Raw genomic sequence first — 13,604 nt, 5'->3', positions numbered from 1 at the left:
CATATTTTGCAACCAATACTATTCTGCTATTATTGTAAAAATCCACTTATTCTATCATGAAACACTTATTTCAATCTCGACACAACTTAGTACCAGACTTTATATTGTTCAACTGCAAAAGAGGAGCCTCCCTCACCCTGCACCCCACCCGGTGTCACTGGACTAGCAATGTCGTCAGCACATGACACACACTCTTGATCAAGACCTTCAGGGCAGTTTCATCCACATTGTAGCTGACGCTACTCAGCTGCAGACATGGACAACCAAGGCGTGACTTATGTGGAATTCCATCATGCTAAGGGCTCAAAAAGACAGCAAGTGCAACCTAAGGGCACAAAAAGTTCCATTTCAGTAACTGAGGAGGAGATAGCCTATGCAGAATTACATCTTCAAAATGCTTCTCGGGACTGTCAAGGGAATGGCAAGAACTCTCCCTGCAAAGGTAAAAAACATTTAATGCAGACAAGTATGTCTGTTTTAGGATTTGAAGTTGGGGTGTAGGGGTGTAGGGAAAGAGTAGGAAGTGATCTCACATACTTTTCATTTGTGAGGACCAGAGCTGGAGGTTGGAATATGGTATTGTAATTGAACGCATTGGTATATTCTGAGAGAAGATTCCAATGATAGTGATGGGTTTGAGGTGCAGGTTATTGTACGTGATTCCCTGTGCATCGTGGGTTCTCTTTTTTGTAAATCTCCTAAATGATTGATTGCAGGCATCCTTTCTCAGCGTTTGCCTTTCTCTTCCTACTACTCACCTTCATGTCCAGAGACGCTCATTGCCGGTATCTTGGGAATCCTCTGCCTCGTCTTGATGTCCACTGTGGTAACAATAGCTGTTATTCCCTGTAAGTACGTGTTTGAATGACTAAAAGGGAATATTTCACCTTACTGATCATCAGTTCCTCGACATAGTGTGTAACACTTTGAATTTATTATCTCATTTTAATGCATTTTTAATGCATGCTCTAAGTGTGGAATGATTATTTAGAGGTTATCTAAAGTAGAAATAACGGAATACATTTAGGGAGAATTAACATATATTTGGATTTAATAACTCAAAAGCAAGTCACACAAGAGACTTTATGGTGAAATATGCATTAATTCTTGAGATTGCTTAAACCAAATATTGTGAGAGATGGTGAGGTTTGGTTTTTTAAGCTTTTGAATTATTTTCTCTCTCATGTTCATTACTGTATTAAATTTTTCTGGTAAAATAGCACACCCAATTTTAAACTAAGAAATTCAACTTATTATGATTGATTCATTTAATATTATGGTTTTTTTTGAGAATTGCTTTAATGTTCTAGCTACTCAAGGACCAGCGCAGAACAAAACATCCCTGGAAACGATAATCCAGAAAGGTACAACATCCCTTGCAAAATTCTGTTATTAGTTTAGTGGCTATTTTACTCTATCTTCAAGTAGGCAAAGATGATACCAGATTCTTTTGGAAAAGTGAATTCAAAAATTGCTTAATGATCACCATACCTGCTGTTAACAATTGCCCCACATTTCCTCCTTCTATAACATGATAAAACATAAATCATTCCATAAAGATGGTTTTGTTCACTGACTCTCATAACATGTAGAGATGGACATTTTTGTGGTCACTTTATTTGGGCACTTAAATTAGGAGATGAAAGCCTAATTCTTCTCTGAGTGTGTGTGTGTTTTGTTTTAACTTTATCAGCTTGTGAGGGTATATGAATATGGTAGGTACACACATGTGTATCCATATACAGTATGTCAATTTTCATTTTGTAATATTCAAAGCTTTTTGGATAATATCTCATATTATCTCTCTCCAGCATGTCTCTGTTGTCATTGTCTGAAAGAGTGGTTTACGTATTCCAACAATTGCTATTACATTAGCACTGAGGGAAAATCATGGAAGGAGAGTTTGACGTCCTGTGCTTCTAAGAATTCTAACCTGCTCTACTATGATGATGAAGAGGACAAGGTAATTTTCAAATGTTTCCAGATTCTATTAAAAGCTTGTCATTAAATGGGGCTCCTGAGTGGTTCAGTGGATTAAGCCTCCGACTTTGGCTCAGGTCATGATCTCAAGTTTTGTGAGTTTGAGCCCCACAACGGGTACTGTGCTGACAGCTCAGAGCCTGGAGTCTGCTTCAGATTCTGTGTCTCCTTCTCTCTCCGCTTCTCCCCTGCTCGTGCTCTCTCTCTGTGTCTCAAAAATAAATAAATGTTAAAAAAAGAAAAAGAAAAATTTTGCAATTAATATTATGCTTGTAGAATTCACCCATAGTTTTATATGTATTTGTAGTTTATTTCTTTTAAAGTGTTTAATATTCCATGGTTTGACTCTATGACACATTATTTATAGTTTTATACCTTGAATGTACATTTGATAATTTCCAGTTCTTGCTTTTCATAGGAACCTGTGTTCTAGAAATGCTCTTTTGTCTGAAATTAACTTTACTATTGAATTTTACAACACATCAAGGAAACTAGACATACGATCGTGCACATTGATTACAATAGACTTAGAATCACACAATTCTAAATTACATCATGAGACTGAAGTTTAGAGCCTTTATGAGGCCTGCCCATTTTCCTTTTATGAAATATCTCTGCTTCTTTTGGGGCTGTATATCAATGGAATCATTCAGGGTGCACTTTTATGTGTGTCTCCCTTCTATCCCAGGTGCTACTTGTAATCCATCTATATTAACACACTTGTCTACAGTTTGTGAATATTCACTGCTCTCATATGAATATGAGATTTTAAAAACCATTCTCAGAAATTTTGTTCCTTTTTCGTATGTGGGTATTATGAATAATTATGTTAGGAAAAGTCTTTTCTATGTCTTCCTCCACATATCATATTGATAATCATTTATTGCACATAGCCACATATTATATATTTATGTAAAATAAATGTATGGTTTTCGTAATAAACTAATAATGTGTAAATGTAACATTATTGTATTCATGTATAATTATACTACACTTCTCTGTAAGCATTAGTAGGAAATTGCACAGTCATAGTTATGTGCATTTTTCACTACACTAAATTATCCCTACATTTTTCTATTTTACGGTGTAAAATACATTGTACCAAATAGGCCTTTGATCCGAAAGTCAGCAGTCTCAGGAAAATTAATTAAAGGTTCTGATGGTTAGAAACACTACCATTTTTCCTGGGTTGTAAATCTCAAGGCTATTCTCTTTGGTGAGAATGAGAAGTGCTGGGTTGTGTCTCTTGCCCATTTCTCCAGGACGGTGTCTTCTTTTCACTTCTCAGAAGTCTTTGTCATATTTTAGACCTGAACTCTTTTTTGAGCTTTTAAGATGCAAATACCTGCATCTGCATTTTCACTCTCATATTGGAGTCTTTTAATGATCAGAATTTTTATGTTACCATGGTCCTACTTAGCGTTTTGTACATTACAATGAGTATTATTGGACCTATTTCAGAAGTTAGCCAAAGTACATGAATAGAATTTCCTATATTATTTTCCTATATTTACATTTTTCTTTATTTCTTTATTTTTTAACTTTCCATTATGATTTATGATCCAATTAGAATTTATTTTTTGTGATGCTTTATGTCTGAGGCTGTGAGATAAGAGTGAAAGTTGTATATTTCTACATCATTACCTCATTGACGGAGCATCATTTATAGCAAAGTAGGTCTTTTATTCATCAGTAACTTTATATACATAAAGATATACACATACATGTGCTCTAATCTCCTTGGTATAAGTAATATAGATATTATATATCTTTATATAGATGATTGTATATTCATAGAGCACAGTCTACACAGTCTATCACAGCCCACAGCAGTTCGAGTAAAATGTAGAGACTTACTTGCCTTTATGGTCCATTACCGTGTCCCATTTATACTACAAGTGGCCTATATAGTTCTCTGCTTACATGGAGAATCACATGCATGTTATAACTTTGCTTCAACTGACACTTTTGCTTCAAATATCAAACAATTTCAAAAACACAGGAGGTGAAGGAAAGTCCATTAGACCTGATAAGAATTTTATTCTTACGTGTGTCCTCTCTTTCTTCCTTATGTTCCAAAATGCCTTCTTTTACCATGTATTCTCTCTAGCAGTTCTTTCAGAGTGGGTCTGGTCGTCATACATTTTCTTAGTGTTCCTTGATCGGAGAATATCTTGATTTCTCTTGCATGCCTGTTGATTCTTTTGGTGGGTAGTCCATGGTTTTTTAATAGAATCACCCAGTTAGTGTCTAAAACTTTTCTGTTTATCAAGCATGCCTTTTTTTTTCTGTTATTTTGACCAGAGAGAAAAAATATTTTGGAGACTTGGGTGTGTACCTGTTGATGTCTGTGGTTTGCTAGGCTCTCTGACACCGTCTATGTGAGGTAGAGGGAAATTCCGGGGAGCTCACCTCCATGCCATTCCTCGGGTCTCCAGGGCTCGGATCTGTCAGCTTTCTCATTAGCTTTCTGAACCTTATGTCATCTTATGTATAATGTTCAGGGATTGTAGCTGTATTGGTGGGAGGACTAAGGAAAAGTCTATCCACTCTATCTTTCCAGAACAGAAAGTCTGGTGTGGGGTGGCTTTCATTTGAATGCTCCTAAGATTAATAGTGTTGGACCTATTTTTCTGTACTCATTTGCTGTCTATACATGGTGTTTGGTGACATATCTATTGACATATTTTGCTAATAGTTTTACTTTTTTTTTTCATTGTATTTGGAGCATTCTTTATGTACCCTGGTGGCAAGTCTTTTATTAGACATATGGTTTGTAAATGTTTCTTCACAAGTTTATGACTGTCTTTTTTCTTCCAAGAGCAGATATTATCTGGATGAACTACACTTCATCAATTTCTTCTTCTATGGATCGTGCTTTTGGTACTCTATCAAATCTCTGGCCAACTGTAGGTCATGCATTTTTTTATAAAACATTTGAACGTTTTTATATGTGATCAATTTTGAGCACTTTAATGTAGTATAAAGCATAGAATCATTAATCATATTTGATACTCCATTGTTTCCAGAAAATTTGTTGAGAAGACTATACTTTCTCCACTGAATGACTCTGCATTTTTGTGCAATTCTGCATTTCATATTGCGTGGGTACAGATTTTGCCCTTTCTCATCTGTTTAATTAATGTCCTTATGTATTTTTATGTCTGTTTTGTACTTGAAAGATCGTCTTTTTTATTTTAAAAGTTTATTAATTTATTTTGAGAGAGTGAGAATGCCAGCAGAGGGAGGGGTGGAGAGAGAGAGAGAGAGAGGCAGAGAATCCCAAGCAGGGTCCATGGTGTCAGCACAGAGCCTGACCTGGGGCTCCATCTCAGGAACCATGAGCAGTAATCAAGAGTCAGAGCATAAATGACTGATCTACCCAGGTGCCCATAAAATTGTCCTTTTTTAAATGGTGAATTTATTCAAGTTCATTTTCAGAGTCATGCTACCTATTCAGGATCTTTGCATGGATGTTTCCTACTCATTTCTATCTTTCTGAAGGCTTCATTCAATGTTTATTTTGTATTTACTTATTTTGTGTGAGAGAGAAAGTGCATGGGAGAGGGACAGAGAGAGAGACAGAAACAGAGAGAGAGAGAGAGAGAGACAGAGAGATGGAGATAGAAAAACTTCCAAGCAGGTTCCTCCCTGTCAGTGCAGAACCCAATGCGGAGCTCAAACTCACAAACCCTGACATCATGACCTGAGCCCAAATCAAGAGTTGGACACTCAACCAAAGGAACCTCCCAGGCACTGCCTTTATAAAGGTTTTTTAAAAATAAAAATAAAAATAAGTATTTGTTTTATCATTTACTGTCTTTATCACAGAAATCACATCAATTGATCTTCTTTGCTAATGTGATAAATGTGATAATGTGAGAATGTGATAAATCCCTCAGTGGGTGGTTCACTTGCTACAACTGATAAACCTGTACTGACACATCTTTATCACCCAAAGTCCATTGTTTACTCTCAGGTTTACTCGTGATGTTGTGCATTGTAAAAGTTTGCAAAAATATATAAGGACACATATGGAGTTATACAGAATAGTTTCCCGTCCTTCAAAATCCTCTGTCCTTCACCTATCCATGCTTTTTCCCCCCTAAACCCTGTCAACCCCTGATCTATTTACTGTCTCCATAATTTTGTTTTTTCCAGATGGTCATATGGTGGGAATCATACAGTCTCACATCTTACATTGCATTTCGCTAGATCATGCATCTTAACCAACGTAAGCACACATGTCAGGAGTGTTAACTATCACATGGTTGCCCAAAAGATATCTAGAAATTTCACCTTGTAAAACTGGAACTCAACTCACTGAGCAATAATTCACCTTCTCCTCTTTCCCCTCAACCCTGAGCAATCACTCTTCTACTTGCTTTGTCTATCACTTTTACTACTTTGGATAGTTCATATAAATGGAATCATAGAGTTTTATTTTTTTATTTCCTATGTATGACTGGCTTATTTCAATTAGCATAATGTCCTGGAGCTTCATCCATATTGTAGTAGGTGATAGGATTTCCTTCCTTTTTACAGCTGAATAATACTACAGTGTTAGGTGTATACTACGCTTTCTTTCCATTTATCCATCAGTGGATATTTGGGCTGCTTCTATCACGTGGCTTTTATGAATAATGCTGCAGTGAGCATGGATATATATATATATATATATATATATATATATATATATATCTTTGATATCTTGCTTTCAATGCTTTTAGAGTAGTTTCCTATATGTGGGATTGCTGATATATGTGGTAATTGTATTTTCGATTTCTTGAGGAAGCTCCACACATGTCTTCATAACAGCTGACCGATTTACATTCCCAGCAACCGTGTGTGGGTCTCCTCCTTTTCGACCTCCTCACTGACACATTTTTAAGAAATGTTTATTTACTTATTTTGAGAGAGAGAGAGAGAGAGAGAGAGCAAGCAGGGGAGGTGTCGAAGGAGGGAGAGAGAGAGCATCTGAAACCAGATCTACGCCATCAACACAAAGCCCCAGGCGGGGCTAAACCCACAAACTGGGACATCATGACCTGAACCAAAACCAAGATTCGGATGTTAACCAACTGAGCCACCCAAGTGCCCCGACACGTGTGTGTGTGTGTGTGTGTGTGTGTGTGTGTGTGTGTGTGTTGCATCCATCGTAATGAGTATAAGGTGATAACTCATCGTGAATTTGATTTGCATTTCTCTGCTCATTAGCGATATTGAGCATCTTTTCATACAATTTTTCACCATCTGTATATATTCTTTGCAAATTTGTGTATTTCATTTCTTTGCCCATTTTTTCATTGTCTCTTTTGCTGTTTGCTGTAGTCGTCACTGACTTGTAGATTCCTTGGATATTTTAGATATGATTCCCTTGTTTGATATATGATTTGCAAGTGTTTTTCCTACTCTGTATTGTCTTTGCTGATCATGCCTTTTAATGCACAGAATTGTTTCAGGTTGACATTGCCCAGTTGTCTACAATGGACTTTTCCTTTGTGCTCTGTGGTTTTAGTGGCCTAGCCAAGAAATCATTGCCAAGTACAATGCTGTTTAATATCCCCCCTTCTTTCTTTGAGGAACTTTATAGTTTTACATCTTACATTTATGTCTTTAGTTCATTTGGAGTTAATTTTAGTATACGGTGTAAATGTAAACATCCAACTTCATTCTTCTACATGTGGGTCGTCAGTTTCCAAACACCCTTTGTAAAAGATCCATTGTTTCCCTATTGAATGGTCCTGGCACCTTTATCAAATCTGATTAGACTGAATACACATGGGTTTGTGTCTGGATATTTTTAAGGGATTGTTTCTTTGGGGGATTTAGGGTCTGTGTCTTTCTGTTCCTTCATCTTGCTGCTGGTATCCCGTTCCAGTCGGAACTAGTGTGCAGGGCAGAGATATGGATTCTGTGGTATATAATGTGGCGTAAGGCTGATGGAGGTGGAAGACGTGTCAGCCATCCCTGATTTTCACACTGACTTGAGTCACTTCACAATCCACTCTCTTCCCTCAAGAGTATTTCTTTGTATTTGCCACTGTTCTTTGGTCTTTTCATTATGGTGTCATGAGACATGGATTTGTATGTGCTCATTCTGTTAGCAGTTTGCTATGTCTCCGGTGTCTAAAATATTTTAAATAATGTTAGTAAGCTGTTCATTCGTCGTGCCTTAAGATTGTTGTCCTATTTTATTTTCTACCTCTGTTTTACTTCTCATATTCTACTTAGACCTAAGTTGGCTTTCTGGATACTGTTTTGAAAGTCCCTGAATTCTGTAAATTCGTATATAAAATTCTCTTTTTTCTGTCTCATCCTAAGATATGAATAGATTTTGTTACTCCTGCAATTTCATCAGTTCTTTTCTACCGCATCCCAAATTTTCTGCAGAGAAAATTTAGTGAGTTTTCCATTTCATGTATGTATTTGTTCACTCAGATTCTCTGTGATTTCTTCATATAGTTTTATTTCTTATTGATATTGCCTACTTGCTAAATTACTGCCATCACATGTTCCTGTAATTATTTCAACTAATTTTTCTGTATAGTTTACATATCTTTATAAGTAGGACTTTTCAATGGTTTTTTCTAATATGTGCAACAATTACCCCATTAGAAGGTCTATTGACATATGCTTTCCTTTTGTTGGAAGATATTTTCCAATTTCTCTTCACATTTTTTAACTTTTTATGGAGACATTTTAAAAAATACAGTTTATTAAATATGCATTCTCTTTCATTTCTCCTAGATTTACTCTGTTTTTTTGTTGTAAAAACTTTATGGCATCATCTTCTCCACTGAAGTCTCTTTGCTGATAGTTTTCTTCAATTTTTCCATGTTCTTATTGCTTACGTTTATGACCTTGTGACTTTGAAGCCTTGGTGTTAATTACTAGCTTTTTGTTTTTGTTTTTGTTGTTGTTTTTGTTTTGTTTTGTTTTTTTAAGAAAGGATGTGTTCAAACACTGTAGGTCACTACGGCTTCCACGTTCTGCAGTGTGACCTCAGTGCCTGTGTGTGAATGCGGGAGGGGACTGTTCAGACCTTTACTCTCAGTTCCCAAGTCTCCTTGTGCTCTTACTTTCTCCTGGGTTCCTCTTGGTCTCCTCTCCATGTGTGTCTATTTTTTCCATAAGCTAAGAGTGTTAGAGAGCCAATGTCAACTCTTCTGTTTCTTTCTCACATCCAGTATCTTTCCATTATATTTATGGGGGTCACAGTGCTTGACACAAACACCTCAACCTCTGACCAGCACAAGTATGGGTTTTCTTCATCATTACTGAGCAATATCAGCACTTGGAGCTGAAATTTAATGGGTACCCGTCCCCATCCCCAGCGCTGATCAGGTCTCCCCCTGTGGCGCCAGCACCCTTGCTCTTTGCAGTTTCTCCCAGTTGTAACATTTCAGTCTTCTTATCACTGAGCCAGGGGTGGGCAGGTGGGGAGACACGGGACCATCCAGGGCAAGAAGATGACAAATGTGCTTCTGACTTGAATCTCCAGGATTTTTTCCAATGTACGTATTTCATAAGTTATTACCTGTGATCCATTTTCTAAACTCTGAAATTGTTTTCACGGTCAGTTTGTCCTCTTCATTTAGTCCTACTAAGTTAATTTTATACTTTTGTGTCCACTGTGTGACATGATATTATAATTTCAAAGTGTCTACAAAGGAAGAAAGGATGAACTTTTATGTGTTATTACAGAATTCAAATGAGTATAAGAGCTTGTATTTGACTCCCAATAAATTTTATTTTCTCATAGTTTTTGTTGAATTTACTCCGTGCTAGTACATGGATTAGAGGCTCCCAGAGAAGCCATCATAGTTCATCTGTGCAGCCAAAAGCCTTAACATTTTCTTCCAAAGTGTAAGTCCCATGACAAATTTTTATTTTATGCCTCACAAGAACTGTACTTAGAAACAAAAAGAGCAATGTGTGAACAATCGGATAAACACAGTAGTTGAAGGTTTTCCAGAGAAAAATGGTATGGAAAATCTTGAGATTGAGATATATAAGTGTGAGTCAAAATGGATGGTTTATTCATCAAAATACTACGGTACATAGTAAGAGACGTAAGTAATCTTATGGAAAGATTAATGGGATATAATTCTCTGTATTTCAGGTTGTCAGTATCTTCAGAGATTGACAAGAATTGTCAATATATCGATTTTCATACAAAAAAAATTTATTTTGCACCGTGCTCATTAAGAAGACGATATGTTTGTAAGCACCAGGCATTTTAGTTACCTCATTTTTGTAGAATGCTGTTTCACCATTGATAAGGAATCCATCACTCATTACTTCAACAGCCATACAATTGTTTTCGTTGCACATTAGAAGATAATGTTTTTTAGTGTAATGTTAGACTCACAACAAAACTAACAGGAAGTTCCAGAGAACCCTCTATTGCCCCTGTCTGCACACATGCATGGGTCTTCCATTATCACCATCATTCACTAGAACGTTTCATTTTTAATCAAGGATGAATCCGTATCAATGCATATATATCACCCAAAGTCCAACGTGTACCTGAGGCTTCATTCTTTGTGGTATAGAACTGTTTCTCAAATTTAATTATATTAATGTAAAAAATATATACTGAGGTATATATTATTTGTTTCTTACGCTTTTGCTATTTAGTAACATTAATTATATATATATGTATATATATATATATTACAAATCATAATATTATTGTAAAAATTCTCAACAAAGTGAATAATTCCATTTGTATTTCCAACTAATTAATTTGTCCTAACCCTTAAAGGACCTCAAATGAGGATTGAACCACCCAGGGTGACGAGGTTATCAGTCAGAAATGAGTCAGGAGACAGAAACAAGGGGACACTTGAAGTGAACATTTATCTACTTATAAGAGAAAGCTTACTAAAAGGAAAGGATACTCGTTAAAGAAAATTACAAAGAATATCCTAGAATTAAAGGACAGATCACTGAAGCCAGATCTACTCTCTGAAGATGGGATTCAGATGTCATTGAAGATGATGTGGCTACACACAGCTTCACGGCTGACAGGCTCACTGGATTGGCCTGGGACTGATCAGCTCCACACTCCGCGGGCTGAACTTGGTGAGGAAGGATCTCAGGCTGTGACTGGCAAACAGGAAGAGCTCCCTGTCAGAGGGCTAGGAGGAAAGACCAGAAGACAGGAAACTGACACATGGCCTACAAGAACTTGCTGTGGGACGAATACCCGTGACTTCCTGCAAGACTGCAACTGGCAACCAAGCCATGGTGGCCAAAGTGGAGAAAACACCATGAAGCCAGGAAGAAGAGCCCTTTCTGCTGCACTGGCTCTCCATTGTCTTTTACTGACAAAAGTCAACTTCATGTGAGATGACAAGAGAGAAAATGGATAGGATCTTCCACTGTTATCTGAGAACAGGGCACTGAGGGTGGATTTGGAGCTGAGAGTACTAAATGAACGGCCCCTCGGGGTTATCATAGAACAACCACAGGGTTGCTGTATAAGAACCATTCAGATCGGCCCACTTCCTCCGATGATGGAACCAAAGCGTACTCTCCAAATCTCTCTTGGTACCACACTATCAAAGGTTAAACTCATTTTGAGGTAGAGATTGCTTTCTAGTTGGATAATAACCGGTGTCTTATTTGTTGTTTTCCTTACATGGGTTCAAATATTTTGAAAAAGATTTATTTTTTTAATGTTTTCATGCACACACCTCTGTCAGTCTTTACAACCGTACTAAAAAATACTTTGAGGCAAAAAACTAAAATGTTGAATAATAGAGAAAACAAAAAATTAAAATGTACAGAAATCGGTGTTGGTCAAATGTTTAGTTGTTGCCAGAATTCAAGACAAACTTGAGTAATTTGACGATGATTCAGAGATATTTCTACCTTTATTCAATTATAAGAGGGAAAGAGATTAACCTTGATTATTATTTGCAAACCAAACTCATATTTCACATATATTTATATCTGTGAAGTGAGACATATTCTTTATATTCTCTGTACATAATCCTTATACTCTTCTAGAAAATTTATATGAAAAGTCAAAATGAATTGAATATAGTTGTTAATGGGAACTGTAACTAATTACTAAAGTTGTGTTTCAGAGTACCCAAGTTTGCAATGACATTGAAAATTACACATTAATTTTTCATTTACCTGTTTGTGGTTTGGCTCTGTTCTAACTGATCAAGGCTGGACTTGACTCCAGACTACTTGTTATAGCTGATCAAGGCTGGACCTTACTCTGGACTGCATACACGTTCAGCTCAGATCCGTGTATAGATTTCATTTTGAGAAGACCGGGCTGCCTGGTGTATGATTTTATAGCAGAGATAACAGCTAGCAGAAATGTGTCTCTTAGTGCCTGGTCTCTGAAGTCATGAGCTATCACATTCCCACTCACATTACATTGTGAAAACAAGTGATCACATCCTTACATTATATTGTGAAAACAAGTCACATGGGCCAACTTCTCATGGTTGTCTGTAGAGTATACTCTTTTCAAAGTTGTCAGAGGGAAGAAATGTAGATTCACTGAAAATAATCTAATCTACCATTATAGCCATAGGAATGTTTCTTTTATTATATTGCTTGATTTAGATAAGTTTGTAAAAGAAAATATGGATGGTTTCTAAAAGATATGCTTGCAAAAGTAAATGATTGGGAAATGGATTAAAAATTTAGTACTTTCTTAACTTCCCAACTGGGTCTTTTTCTTCTGTGCTGAAAATCCTCATAAAGCAGTTTTCTACAGTGACAGACATAATGGTATAGGTGCTTTGACCATGGTCCTTGATCAACTTACAAATAAGGTATAAGCATAAAGGTGTAAAGTAAGGACATTGGCAGTGAACGCAGTCACTTCATGAAATTTCTAAGTGCACACTTGTAGTCCTGGGGTTCAGTTATGTAACTGCTCTGGCTCAGTTTCCTCTGCTAGAAATTATGGAAGAAATCGTGTCTTATTCAGAGTTACTTGAAGAGTATTTGAACAGTACCTCTTGGCCCATGAGTGTTCACTAGATCTGAGTCTTTGTGGCTTAAGAGCTTGATGCTTTTGGGCCATCACCTGTGACATGATGACCTTAATTGTAACAATTTATGTAGGAATAAATAAAAATAAACAATATGATGCCTATAGATCCTTGAAATAAAGCCTAAGTACATTAAGTTCTTCCTGTCTGTGATCTCTTCGTACTGTGCATTTTCCAATATTCAATAAAGGCCATTTTCCAATAAAACTGATACTCTGTCTTCTTCCTTCCACCCAGTGAAATAGCAGGATATCAGAAATGTATTCTCACAACCAATTTGACCATATACACCCAAGAAATCTGCATCAAAAAAGGTAAGAAATTCAATACACATCATGTATGGACACTAGAATAATTTCTTCCCTATATGTGTTTCATATTTTGAAATCAAGTCGCAATTACTGTTCTTTCCCTTATCAGCCAAGATCCCCAGTCTCCTCACAAAGTCTGTTATTTGGACATATGTAAAGACTGTCTCTTTTGGATTTGAAGAATTTGAAAGGAATTTCAAGCTGTGACACGATAGCCTGTTTGATTAGTGCATTTGGAGATCCTACAGGGTCCAAGGTGAAGAAGGGATTGAAATGTCCTTTC

The 13,604-nt window shown here is 36.6% G+C and overlaps 1 protein-coding gene across 1 annotated transcript; it reads left to right on the top strand.

The window, feature by feature from the left end:
• The first annotated feature begins 255 nt into the window (after positions 1-255).
• On the top strand, positions 256-12,590 carry LOC116738189 (NKG2-A/NKG2-B type II integral membrane protein-like). The gene is made up of 5 exons (XM_032593906.1): positions 256-442; positions 753-848; positions 1,812-1,963; positions 9,746-9,849; positions 10,106-12,590. Exons 1-5 carry the CDS (start codon positions 256-258, stop codon positions 10,224-10,226), a joined length of 660 nt encoding a protein of 219 aa, XP_032449797.1. The 3' UTR covers positions 10,227-12,590.
• Positions 12,591-13,604: the final 1,014 nt, after the last annotated feature.

This window comes from Lynx canadensis, chromosome B4, assembly GCF_007474595.2.
Source record: "Lynx canadensis isolate LIC74 chromosome B4, mLynCan4.pri.v2, whole genome shotgun sequence".
Lineage (NCBI taxonomy): Eukaryota > Metazoa > Chordata > Mammalia > Carnivora > Felidae > Lynx > Lynx canadensis.
Note: the sequence above shows the minus strand (reverse complement) of the source record. Positions and strands in the feature narration are given on the sequence as shown.